General features: G+C 40.7%; 1 protein-coding gene across 3 annotated transcripts in view; it reads right to left on the bottom strand.

Moving 5' to 3' along the window:
- The window catches only part of USP24 (ubiquitin specific peptidase 24), a 134,203-nt gene that overhangs the window by 62,682 nt on the left and 57,820 nt on the right, over nucleotides 1-13,701 (bottom strand). For all 3 annotated transcript variants that reach the window (XR_013448171.1, XM_078073094.1, XM_078073095.1), the window contains exons 18-28: nucleotides 13,206-13,355; nucleotides 12,434-12,565; nucleotides 11,476-11,587; nucleotides 10,299-10,375; nucleotides 9,151-9,291; nucleotides 8,930-8,983; nucleotides 7,546-7,661; nucleotides 4,296-4,362; nucleotides 4,063-4,173; nucleotides 3,286-3,384; nucleotides 3,019-3,192 (exon numbers count right to left, since the gene is read on the bottom strand). Coding sequence is in view for 2 of the 3 variants with exons in the window: in XM_078073094.1 (XP_077929220.1) it covers nucleotides 3,019-3,192; nucleotides 3,286-3,384; nucleotides 4,063-4,173; nucleotides 4,296-4,362; nucleotides 7,546-7,661; nucleotides 8,930-8,983; nucleotides 9,151-9,291; nucleotides 10,299-10,375; nucleotides 11,476-11,587; nucleotides 12,434-12,565; nucleotides 13,206-13,355 (1,233 nt within the window). In the remaining variant the exon portion in view is untranslated. The remainder of the gene's footprint in view (nucleotides 1-3,018; nucleotides 3,193-3,285; nucleotides 3,385-4,062; nucleotides 4,174-4,295; nucleotides 4,363-7,545; nucleotides 7,662-8,929; nucleotides 8,984-9,150; nucleotides 9,292-10,298; nucleotides 10,376-11,475; nucleotides 11,588-12,433; nucleotides 12,566-13,205; nucleotides 13,356-13,701) is intronic.

The raw sequence follows: 13,701 nt of genomic DNA, 5'->3' as shown, positions 1-13,701 counted from the left end.
TACAGCCTTAGGAAATGTGTTTAATAGATTTGAAAGTTGAAATGACTCCTTGATCCCTGGGCAATAGAACGGATGCTGTGTTAGCAGGCATGAAAACATTTATCTCGTACATCTCCATCAGAGCTCTTGGGTGACCAGATGTATTGTCAACGAGCAGTAACATTTTGAAAGGAATCTTTTTTTCTGAGCAGGTCTCAACAGGGGTCTTAAAATATTCAGTAAATTATGTTGTAAACAGATGTGTTATCATCTAGGCTTTCTTGTTCCGTTTACAGAGCACAGAAAGTATAGATTTAGCGTAATTCTTGAGGGTCCTGGGGTTTTATGAATGGTAAATGAGCACTGGCTTCAACTTAAAGTCACGAGCTGCATTAGCCCCTCACAAGAGAGTCAGCCTGTCCTTTGAGGCTTTGAAGCCAGGCACGGACTTCTCCTCTCTAGCTATGGAAGTCTCACATGGCAACTTCTTCCAATAGAAGGCTGTTCCGTCTACACTGAAAATCTGTTGTTTAGTGTGGCCACCGTCACGAGTGATCTGAGCCAGAGCTTCCAGATCACCTGCTGCAGCGTCTACACCCAGGTGGCTGCTTCACCTTGGTACTTCCACGTTATGGAGGCGGCTTCTTTCCCTATACCTCACGAACCCACCTCTGCTGCTTCCAACTTTCCTTCTGCAGCCTCCTCACCTCTGTCAGCCTTCACAGAGTAGAGGAGAGCGAGGACCTTGCTCTGGGTCAGGCTTTGGCTTAAGAGGATGTGGTGGCTGGTTTGCTCTTCTATCCAGACCACTCACACTTTCTCCACCTCAGCAGTAAGGCTGGCTGACTTTCTTATCATTCGTGTGTTCACTGGAGTAGCACTTTCAATTTCCTCCGAGAACTCTTCCTTTGCTTTCACAACTTGGCTAAGTGTTTGGTGCAAAAGGCTTCCCTTTCGGCCTAACTCAGCTTTTGACATGCCTTCCTGATGAAGCTTAATCATTCCTAGCTTTTGATTTAAAGTGAGATGTATAGCTCTTCCTCTCACCTGAACGCCCAGGGGCCATTACAGGTTTACTAACTGGCCTAATTTCAGTATTGTTGTGTCTCAGGGAATAAGGACCCAAGGAGAGGGAGAGAGATGTGGGAACAGCTGGTTGTGGAGCAGTCAGAACACACACAACATTTATTAAGTTTGCCGTCCTGTATGGGCACGGTTTGTGATGCCCCAAAATAATTACAAGAGTAACATCACTGATCACTGACCATAGATCATCATGACAAATATAATAATGAAAAAGTTTAAAATTCTGTGAGAAGTACCAAAGTGTGACACAGAGACACAAGGTCAGCAAATGCTGTTGGAAAAATGGCACCAGCAGCCTTGCTTGGTACAGAGTTGGCACCAACCTTCAATTGGTAAAAAACACACCATCTGCAAAATGCAATGAGTGAAGGCATGCTTGTACATTGTTTCTGCTGTTGATTAACTGTTATAATACTACTCTGAGTGGGATCTTCCTTAAATTCTTTTTTTTAAAAAATATTTTATTTATTTATTTGATAGAGAGAGACACAGCGAGAGCAGGAACACAAGCAGAGGGAGTGGGAGAGGGAGAAGCAGGCTTCCTGCCGAGCAGGGAGCCCGATGTGGGACTCAATCCCAGATCCCTTGGATCATGACCTGAGCCGAAGGCAGACGCTCAATGACTGAGCCACCCAGGCACCCCCTTCCTTAAATTCTTACTATTATGTAAGTGTAGTCACTTAGAAAAAAAGAAAAAAACCCATTACCTAATACTAGCCCCGAGGAGTTCTTGAGATCTATAGCAAGTTTATGGTAAGTTAGGAAAAAAACACAGTACACAAACATCTTCTATTTGGAATTAAAGCAATATATATAACTATGAAAAAAACCTCATGTGCTATTTGAATACCTTTACATGAGGTCTGGTGTGGTCTTCCTCTCTAGACTGTAAAAGCGAAGAAGCAGAACCAGGCCCATCAGTTCTGTACTCTGGTACCAAGCTCTGTCCTGACACAGAGGGTACCAAATAAATGGGTGGATTCATGAAATGACTGGACAAATACTGATTGAGTACCCATTATGTTCTAGGCACTCTTTTAGGTGCTGGGGATACAACAATGAGCAAAACAGACAGAAGCCTGCTCTCATGGAGTTTGTATCTCATTGGGGACAGAGAGACATTAAATAAGATAAAACATATAATATGTTAAAGTAAGTCAGGAAGGGAAATACGAAGGGCAGGGATGGGGTTAAAAATTTAAATAAGATTGCCAAAGAAGGCTCACTGAGAAGGCAATATTTGAGCGAGAGCTTAAGAACGTGAGAGAGGACCACCAGGATACTGGGGAAGAACATGCCAGACACAGGGAAGTGCAAGAGCACAGACCGTACTAAGTCTGAGGACCAACATGGAGGCCGGTACAGCAGGGGCGGTGGGACCGAGGGAGGTCGCGGGAGGTGATCTCAGAGAAGTGCCACGAGGGTTCAGGAGATCAGCCCTGTAGGGTAGACTCGGGCTCCTCCTCTAGTTAGATGAAGCCACAGAAGGGTCTGCGCACCATGTGACCGCGGTTTAAGAAGAGCCCTGGCTCCTGGGCGCCGCACAGCAAAGAGGCTGAGGGGGGTAAGGGCAGAGCCGAGAGAGCCCACAGGCGCTGCCAAAACACTTCAGGTGAGGCAGGACGGCTGCCTGGACCCATGCGGAAGCCACGGAGGCAGACAAGAGTAGCTAGATTCTAGATGCATTTTAAAGGCAGAGTCAAGGATCTGCTTGGCCTCGCTTGGCCCTCCCCTTCCTCTCTGGCTCCCCTGTCGTCGGCCCCGCTGGGTCCTCTTCACCCTCGATCTCTACACAAAGGAGTCCCCTGGCTGTCTCCACTTGTTCCCTCATGAGGAACCTCATCAGTCAGGACGGGTCGGACAGAAAAGGACCCAGTCAGCCAAGCCTATATGGGCCGAAGGCACAAGCACGAAGATTAAGTTCTGACTTGTCAGCGGACCGTCACCCTGTACCTGCTCCATGGCGTACGAGGAGCTGAAGACCCCACTGCCGCTGCTGCTGGAGCTGGTTGAGGAGTCGGCGGAGCTCCCGGATGGGGTCCCACTGCCCGAAGTCTTCACTGTGAGGATCTGTTCATCAGAAAAGCCCAGCTGGTGGAGGAGCTTTTGATCTTTATTCACCGTCAGCTGCAAAAAGCGGTTTCTTAATTACCGAGAGGAAAGGAGGACGGAGGTGTGTACGTCAGGCTGAAGGGCCGCCAACACTTGGAGCAGACCTACCAGACTATCGTTGGTAAAAATCTGTATGTTGTCCACAGGCGAGCACAACTGCTTGGCTATCTTCCACCGCACGCTCCCTATGGTCTCATTACTGTGGGCCTGCACGATAAAAGCAAACATCACTGTGAGGAGGGACCAGGTACCAGGCGCTGTTCCAGAAGCCGGGAACAACAGCAGAGACCCTACAGACAAGACTCCCCGCCTGGGAGGCTCCCCTTCTGCAGTAATTCAATGTCCACTTTCCTGCCCCCGTCCTTGCCATCTCGCGGGAATCAAATCTCAAGTCCTTCTGCGCGGGGTCGCCACGCTCTCCCGTTCTCTCTGCGCTCCACCACCAGCTACCCTGCCTGTCACCGAACAAGCCACGCAAGCCCCACGGCAGGGCCTCTGTCCCTGCCGCTCCCTTCGCTTGGAATGTTCTTCCCCAGAAACGGCTTGCTGTCACTTCATTCCATCTTTGCTCAAATGTCACCACCACTTCCCTGCCCATCTTTTTATGACATTTCACATACATGCATCACTCTACCAAATCATCCAGCTTTATTCTTACTCATTCTTTAGAACACTCATCACCACCTGATGTTCTATCACGTGCTCACTTACGGGCCTGCTTCTACCTCATTACTTCCCTTTCGCTTCAGGTGTTTAGTCTGGATTTGTTGACCAAACAGCTTGGAGAACAGTCGCTCACACAGCTATCCCAACCCACAATGCTCTTGCAGAACTAAAAGTAATAAGACAATACGAGAACGGCTCCAGGGCTCAACGTAAACCTACCTCTACAGTGAAGGTATCTTTGGTAGACTCATATGTAACATTAAGAGTTAAAAGATGTCCATGAAATGAGGCACCGTGAGGTAGAATAGTTCGTGGAACAGAGTAAAAATCCTTGAAAAAGATATGTCAAACAAGTCAGACGCACAGCATCACTGAAACATCTCAGAAATACACACCGAAAACAACCAGTCTAATGATACGATGATAAAGTGACTTTAAAAAGAGAGGCTTACCTCTATAGTGATCACATAGCGTTCAGCCAGAAGCAGCAATCTCTCGATTATTACAAGTTTAGTGGATCTACGGATTAAAAAAATTTTTTTTGGAACATATTTGAAATGAATTGCTTGATTCCGGTCTGCTTCACCAAAACCACACAGTTAGCACTCACTGGTCAAAGGCTGAAATTTGCAGACTAAACTTCCCCTGCACCCAAGGGGGAGGGGGCGGTGGCTCAACTAGCTCACAGCTGGAACGCACCCAAAGAGTCAGGGAGGACAAGCATCTCCGGGTGTCCTCTCCTATCCTGTCCTTTCCTCTCTTTGTAAACAGCTGTTCTGTAGAGAGAGGACCTGGGTCTCCAGGTCTATTTGTCCATCAATCCACCAAGAGTGAACTATCAGTAAGTTTGAGTCTCATAATCCTACAACTAAAATATGCCACATAATTTGGTAAACACATGGACTCTCTCTCACCAAGTTCTGAACTGCCTGAAAATCAGAAGACAAATGCAAACCAGTAAGTCTACCACAAATAACACTTGCTGTTTTAATGAGTCTGAGAATGAGGAAGAAGTGAAGGACAAACAATTGTTTATCTGGTTTAAATGAACATCCCATATAGGTAAAACATACAAGCATAAGAATTTATTATCTAACCACCAGTTTTCAAAGTACTTAAGAAATCAACACGCATCAGGAGACAACCATCTCAAGAACAGGCAACATATGGCCAGAAGTGTGGAGCTCTAGCACACCTGAAAATGAGACCTGAGGTCCCTTTTGGTCCGACTTAGGGAATATTACTTATTATCTGAATTCATAGGACTCCGACTCCAACATTCAGCAGCTTATACATTCACAGCTCCATATTTTATGAAAGAGAACATTACATGTGTTTACATCAAGAGATGAAAATCCAAGTGCCCTTAATTTAAACATGTGCTATTCCAGAAAGTCTAGGCATTTCAAATAGGGACATTTCTAAATCTGAAAAAAGATACTACCATTTTCTAACAATTGGTCTGGTTTGCTGATTAGCAATATTGGAAATTTCACTTTAAAAAGAGTTCGTTAAACACATTCTAATAGTTCTGTTAAATACAGAGTTCTAAATCCTTTCAGGCTATGGGCAAGACTAGAATATGATATTGAGATAGAAAATCTTTAGGAAATATCTAAGTGCTAATAATAAGTGAATGACTGAGTGAACTTAATTATGCCTCAATAATGAATTAAATCACAGACAGCATTGCAGAACATGGTGTAGATGAGAGAATAACTCAATTATGGTCACTGAGAAGTTCTCTTAAAACCAGTGAAATAAGATCAACTACAGTGTCCTGGTTCAAATGCAATTTTGAAATTATATATTCCTATTAACAGTGTTCAGAGTTTATAACAAGAATAGTTAAAAACTATCCTGTAGTTTTGCTCTGTAGTCATACAAACATGAACTGATTCAGAATAAAAATCACTTATAAAAAGAGAAAAACAAAAAACACACTTATTTAAAGACGTTGCAGTTTGGAAATCCCGATCCAATAGTTCATCAATGCATTTCTACTCTGGTTTGTCAGACAAATGAATCATTAAGGACCTAGGCAGAGATGGACCACATCTTACAAACATGTAATCAGGAATTCTCAATACATATTCTCAATGAAAGCCTATATGAAATACACTTCCATCAATATGGGAATGCAAAGCTCATGTTAGTGTTATTATGAGCTGAATACTCTGTAATCACTTACTACCGTTTTAACCATTTTTTGTAAGATTTTAAAGTAATCTCCACACCCAACGTGGGGTTCGAAATTACAACCCCAAGATCAAGAGTTGCATGCTCTACCGACTGAGCCAGCCAGGCATCCCACTTTCTGGCAGTTTAAAAAGAGCACCAAGGGACGCCTGGGTGGCTCAGTCGGTTAAGCGGCTGCCTTCGGCTCAGGTCATGATCCCAGGGTCCTGGGATCGAGTCCCACATCGGGCTCCTTGCTTGGCGGGGAGCCTGCTTCTCCCTCTGCCTGCCTCTCCCCCTGCCTGCCTCTCCCCCGCTTGTGTTCTGTCTCTCTGACAAATAAATAAATAAAATCTTTAAAAAAAAAAAAAAATAAAAAAATAAAAAGAGCACCAAGAGGGTTGAGTTTTATTGGCATCTCTCATGTTAATAAAATATCGCTACCCAGTACTCAACTCCTTTAAAAAAAAAGAAAAAAAAGATGAAGAATGTAAGGATATATTGTTTTGATTCCTTTCCTAAAGAAAGGCTTTAAAAAGAAAAAAGAACTGTAAATAAAAATAAATAACAAATACACACATAAAGACATTCCAAGAGTGTAAAGAGACAATCTGAGCACCCATCACTAGAGCGCAGTAAAGTAAGCCTTGTTCTGAGCACCTGACAAGGTTTCCTGGACACCACTGGTTTGGGGCTGCTAAGAATGAAGGGCTTATAAAACCCCACAGGAGCATTTGAGTTCCTTCAGTCTAACGTTTCTGAATATTCATCTACGTTCCTCACCATATCAAACAACTATAGCAAATACTGAACTCAGATTTCACTGACAGTATCTGAAAACACTGAAACACTGGAAATACGGCAATGTGATAAGACGTCAGTCAGTCAGTTCAAAGTTGGAATTTGGTGATAGAATTCTTATTAAAAGTTATTTTGAAAAATAATTTTAAGTAAATAATGTTTTAACTCTGATAATATTATAACACACAATATTAATTAACCATCATCTTCCATTTCATTTTGCTTATGCTGTTAATGCCCTGATTTGGGCACAAGGAGAAAAGTTATGTCTACGTAAGTAGAAAAAATTGCTCTTTGTACAATGAATATATCTGTAGTCTGTTGCAAAGAGTAGGTTACTCCTGTTACACAGAGTCAAAGTAAAATTATTTAAAGACAAAAAAAAAAGTAACAAAACAACAGAAGTTGACCACTAGGCAGAGGGGAGGGGCAGAGCAATACCTGGGTGGTGGTGGTGATGACCTACGGATCTTCAGGGAAAAATATACAGATTTGGGGAAGTATGATGTGGTCATACAATTTCTCAGGATATGACTATTTGCAAAAATTATGACATAAAAGGAAGAAATCCACAATTGAGGCATCTCCAAAAAAAGCAGCCAGTTATTTTTTATTTTTTCAAACTGATACATACATACATATATATGCACACACACATATATATATACATACATATATATTCCTGCATCAGGCAAGGATGTACCATAATTTGGTCACTCTTACCTATAAGGAGACTGAACTGATGTTGCTACGGTTGGCATGGCAGTCGCTGTAAGCATTTTTGTTGCTCTGGTCACAGCATGCGTCAGAGTGGGGCCACCAAGTGCTGAACTGGCTGCCTATGAAACAGGAAACAATCATTCTCTATCAGGGTTTCTCAAACCTTGGTCCTACTGCTATTTTGGGCTGGAAACTTTTTGTTGGAGGGCTTTCCTGGGCTTTGCAGGCTGTTTGGCAACATCTCTGACCTCCAGTCACTACCCACCTACCACTAGGTACCAGGGGGACCTCTCTGGCTGTGACAACCAAAAAGGTCTCCAGACATTGCCAAATGATCTCCGAGAGGCAAAAGAACCTCTAGTTGAGAACTACTGTTCTACATATGTTAAAACTTGAATGGTACCTCATTTAAGGTATTTGAATATTTTAAATGTTTTCTTATGATGACCTATCTGGATGGAAGTCACAATTTGGAAAATCCTGTACGGATTCAAGCAGATATTCATCATCAGAAGGTTAATTTACTGACACTTGGGGGCAGCAGCCTATGTTTTTGGAATACTCTCCATTAGATATAAAATTTAAGTACAATTAAGAATGAAAATGACTGTTTAATGCTTTAACCGTCATGCTGGAAATAGACGTGAGATGGTATCACACAGCAGGCTTCTAATGGACAAAGACCACCAATACCACCAACTACTGAGTGTCTTGCGAGGCCTTTAATAACATTTAAGATACAGTCTCGGGTGAAAATGGGTAAGGGTAGGAAAAGCAAGTTCTTTCATGAAACTCCTGGACAGAAAGAGAAGGAGAAAAGAATCTATTAGATGTGGAATGTAGGGGCGCCTGGGTGGCTCAGTCGTTAAGCATCTGCCTTCAGCTCAGGTCATGGTCCCAGGGTCCTGGGATCGAGCCCCACATCGGGCTCCCTGCTCGGCAGGAAGCCTGCTTCTCCCTCTCCCACTCCCCCTGCTTGTGTTCCCTCTCTTGCTGTATCTCTCTCTGTCAAATAGATGAATAAAATCTTTAAGAAAAAAAAAGAAAGAAAAAAAGAAATGTGGAATGTATAGCAGACCTGTTTTCTGAAGACAGTTTCTATACCCCAAAATGGGGGGTGGGTGGAGTGGGGAGGAGGGGTGGTGGAAAGAGAAGGAAAGCTTTCCCATAAAGGACATTTCTGTACTGGGGGAACCAAGGCAAATGTCTGTTCCCTATGTGACAGTAAGGTACTGCTGACAAATTCTTCAGTAGAATCCAGCCACAAATATCAATATTTTACATGATCCCAATATAAAATTAAAAAAGGAAAAATATCAAAGCATTTATTTCAAAAACAGGTTCAAATGAAATTCAAAAATAGGTTCAAAGGAAATTTAACACTCACTTCTAATCTCGTGTAACAGTCAGCAATAAATTTCTTATGTAATGATACAGAATCCTACAAGAGATAAAAGAAATTAAAATTAGTCCGACATTTAGTTGCAATCATTATTAAGAGCAAAATATCAAAATAAAAAAGCCAATTTTCAGGCACACCAAGGGTGAGAACTTATCAATAAAAACATATATATATATAAATCTTCTGTTCTGTGCACGAGCACCCACCTTCTTTAATCTAGGATTTAGGTTAATGTAACTATAGTTTATGATTAACTGAATAGCTTCATTAGCAATTTCTTCATCAGGTGATTCCATGGCTATTTTCCAAATGAAATCCATTCCTATCAATTCCAGCTTTTCTACATACTGTTCAAAAGAAAAAAAAATTGTAAAGCACACCAAGGTCACAAAATTACAGACAATTATTTTCTATTATATCCCTCAAGTCTACACCTTTTATGTTTAATATGAATTAAGGCTGCAAAAACTAAGCTACACGCGAGAGCACTGTTGTGCTGATTTAGAACTTTAAAACAAAGAAAAAAACCCACAGAAACACTGGGCTATGTCCATGGCCACCAGGATATGGAGAGTTTTCTCCAGATATTCCTAAACCCAAGCTGGAAATCTACCCAGACAGACTACAGAAGCGGAAACACATAGGACTGAGGTGGGCACCATCTTCAAGAGCTTTTCTCCAAAAGGCAAGAGAGCCCGGCTGGAAGTGGTTAATAATCCTTGAGGCTCAATCTGGTCTTCCCAAAGCTCAGTTCAAGTGACAGGATCTAGGCCTTAGAGATTTTTTAAAAATTCTTACCATCCAGAAAACCAGGTCTTGAATCAAAAGAGTTAGGTCTTAGAAAAGAGAGTTATTTTTTGTCTGTCTTTCTTAAGGTGCATATGTAAATATAAACATACGCTATATATATTCTACGGATCCTCATTTTCCGGCTTCATTGACTGTTCCTAAAAATTTTTCCCCAAATCCCTGCCACTGCGATGAACTGAAGATTCATCTTCAGAATTAAAGATGTTGTTACTTTTTAGGAACATGTCCATTACCAGATATGAGGAGTTGGAAGCTTCAATGAAACGATCCCTACCCTGCATTCACCTAGCCACAGGAGGCTGCTGGCTGCCCCAGGTCAGCAAGAAGCACGGAGGGATTGGAGAGTCAACTGTGCTCTCACAGGCAGTTGGCGAGGTGTTGCTGTGCTGGGAAGGGGGACCTCCATTACGCTCTAAGAGAAGCCCTGTCGTCAATGCAGAAGACGGCAGTCGAGGAGATGCCCATTCTTTAACAAAATTACACCTTTTTTGTCGTGTTTTACTAGATTATCCAAATTACCTAGATTTCAGAATAATGTACTCACCAACTGAGCTCCTTGTCGTTTCAATCGATGATCACAAAGATTCACATTTTCAAAAAAAGTCTTAAATAAGTTAAAACCTGAAATTATAGAAGGTCAGATAAATTCATGCACTCTAAGTACCACAGATAACCAATGAAAAGACTCCAAGTATACCAAGAGCCAAAACTGTAAAACTCTTAGGACCAAACAGACATAAATCTTCAAGACCACAGATCAGGCAATGGTTTGTTAGATATAGTACCAAAAGCACAAACAACACCAGAAAAAAAAAAACAGATAAATTGGACCTCATCAAAATCAAGAACTTTGTGCTTCAAAGGACTATGAGAGTATGAAAAGACTACCCACTGAAGGCGACACAATATTTGCAAATCGTGTATCCAGTGAGGAGCTACTATGCAGAATATACAGCTCAACAATAAAAAGACAACCCAACTCATAATGGGCAAAAGGTTTGAATAGACATTTCTTCAAAGACTATATGCAGTCAATAAACACATGCACAGATGTTCAATATCATCAGTCATCAGGGAAATGCAGACCGAAACCACAAGATAACACCTGACACACACCAGGACGGCAAGAATAAAGATGACAGATAATAACAAGTGTTGCTGAAGATGGGAAGGAACTGAAACCCTCAGATGCTGCTGAGAGGAGTATAAAACAGTACAGCCATTTTGCAAAATATTTTGACAGTTCTTCAAATGTTAGTTCCAGGATATAATTCCACTCCTCAATATACACTGAAGAGAAATGAAAACTAACGTCCACACAAAAACTTGTACATAAATGCTTATAGCAGTGTTACTGATCATAGCCAAAAAGTGGTAACAACCCAATGTCCATCAAGTGATGGATGCATAAATAAAATGTAGTATATTCATACAATGGAATATTATTCAGCCATAAAATGGAGTGAAGTACTGATACATGCCATCATTTGACCGTTTGAGCTATCGGACCATATAATTTAAAATGAATCATACGATACCATTCACATAAAAAGGAACTTATCTGTGTATATAAACATATGTTTCTTTACATAGATGTAAAGAAAAGTCCAGAAGGATATTCCAGACTGATTAGCTGCTTCTGAGAAGTAGACTCAGAGGGAAAGGAAAGAATAAAATTTCTTAACTAAATGAGAAAAAAAGATTTTAAGTTGTTTTCCTACCATTCATTGTGATTTCATATGACTCCAATTTAAGAATTTTCTCCTTGAAAAGCTGCTGTTGAACATCACTCTCGAGATCATGCTGCCCTTTTGTAAACCATTCAAAACACATCTGTGGATCAAGACAAATGTTACCCTGTAACTAAAATCCATTTCAGGCAAATACATATTCCAAAGTGGGAGAGTAAAGATAAGTCATGTTTAAATCTTCAAAAATATTTATTGACAAAATACCACTGAAAACTCAAATGCCTGGTACTCTGGAACTAAATAAAGCAGTTCTAGCAACCTCTCCCCCAGATAATGCAAATATAGACTCACACTGTTCAATGGAGTTTAAACTTGGGCTTCTCCACTAACGCTTATTAACAAGCCTTGCTATGGCCAGCCACTGTGCTAGGCAAAGGCATGTATGTAGTCCTTTCAACAATGCTATGAAGCAGTTATAGTTCTGTAAAATGAGATGAGCAGACAGCAATTCATTGTTAAAATACGCCAAGTCAGGTGTTCTGCTCCTGGCTTAATCTACTTTCAGCTGCTTAATTATAGTTTAAAAAATCTGTCTAGGCATTTATTCTTCTTTGTGTTTCTGGGGTGCAACATCATTACAGGAATTCAAAGTTTCTGGTTGGTAACTTGAAATTAGTTCCATGGGAGGGAGAAAAAACATAAGACACACCAAGAATTCTGTAGCTGTGCTCACTCTGAATTTGGTCTTATCCAGAATGGTATAAAAATTACCAAAGAACTCATATATTTAGGTCCTAGATATATATTATATGAAGTATTTTTTCAGCACTTACAGTTCCTGGCCTGTTAGTATAAATGTATGCTTAGCCAATTGAGAAGTGTTTAGAATTAAAGATGTGAGACCCACAAAAAATATGAGACATACAGAAAAGGTAAAATATTTAAGTCCCACTTCTGCCTTATTTTATCCACCCTACCATCTTCTTACCTCTCTATCTAATTCACAAACATCCTGGCCAGTCACAAGACACTCCCAGATTTCCTTGGCACGATTCCAACCCAGATACAGAGTAGCTTCTTGTAAGAAAAATGCTAGAAATTTTAGATGGGCCTCTAAATACTGCAAAAAGAAGTAATGCTAATTAGTTAACTCCAGGCATTCCTACCTAAAAGCAAAATTAAAAACAAATTTTTTTAATTAAAAAAAAAAGAGAGAGTTCTACCTAACACTTTCTCATATAATTAAGAGTAAAATAAATGTGAGACATCTGTTTGTAAGCTGACGGCACAATGTTTTGGAAGCTACTTCAAGTCTATTACCAATTTCAGTTGACTTTGGATGTCAGTAAAATATCATTTCAGCAATCTCAAAGTAAAATACCACAAACTCAGAAGTGGTGAGTTAAGATTTTTTCCAATTTTTAAAAACAATGTTACTAATCAGTTGATTTAAGAAACAATTCTCCACAGAACTGACAATTATTATTTCAGAAGAAAGACAAAAGAAAGATGGTTATCTTTATCACTTTATCACAGGGAGTTTTTAGGGGATTTACTGAAAGATTTACCCAGAAATAACAATTTTCTCAACTTTTATTTTAAAATGGTTATAGCCAAAACACAAAACTGTTCTGTCACTACAAAGATACCTCACACCGCCTCTTTTCGAGTGACACCCAACAACTATTATTTTTATAGTTCAAGTGCAAAAAGCCAGATGAATGCTGTAAATCATGACACAAAAGCGCAGTGCCGGATACCTCCCGGTAAGTGTATCGGCCGTCTACCAGTGTCGAACCAGTTAAGCCTCCGGGTCCAGCCACAGCGGCTGCAAGTCGATGACAGGCTATCAAACTTCCCGTTACCAATTTCACGATTTCAAAATTTTTCTTCAAGTCTTGAATAATGCTCTTGGCAAAAACAACAAAAAGAAAAATGGTATGAGAATCTGCAGTGATTCTGTCAGTTTAACACAAGCTTCTGTTTTAGCACATGGTCCTAGGTGAGTGAAGGACAGCGAATCTAAGGATTTCTTCAATCCCAACCCTGCACAAAAGCAAATAAAATCATCTAGTGTGCATATAGTTAGAATTAAGGGAATTAATAAACTTCTGATAATTTTTTTCTTCTAGAAAGTTTTTTTTTTTTTTTTTTTAAGGCAACTTTCCAAAGAACTATTTCACTGCTTGTGTACTTTTCCAGATCTTTCTTCCCAAGTCTCTCCCACCAAGGAAGCTCCAGGTCCTTAAACAATCT

This window comes from Halichoerus grypus, chromosome 5 (genome assembly GCF_964656455.1).
Source record: "Halichoerus grypus chromosome 5, mHalGry1.hap1.1, whole genome shotgun sequence".
In the NCBI taxonomy this organism is placed as follows: domain Eukaryota; kingdom Metazoa; phylum Chordata; class Mammalia; order Carnivora; family Phocidae; genus Halichoerus; species Halichoerus grypus.
Note: the sequence above shows the minus strand (reverse complement) of the source record. Positions and strands in the feature narration are given on the sequence as shown.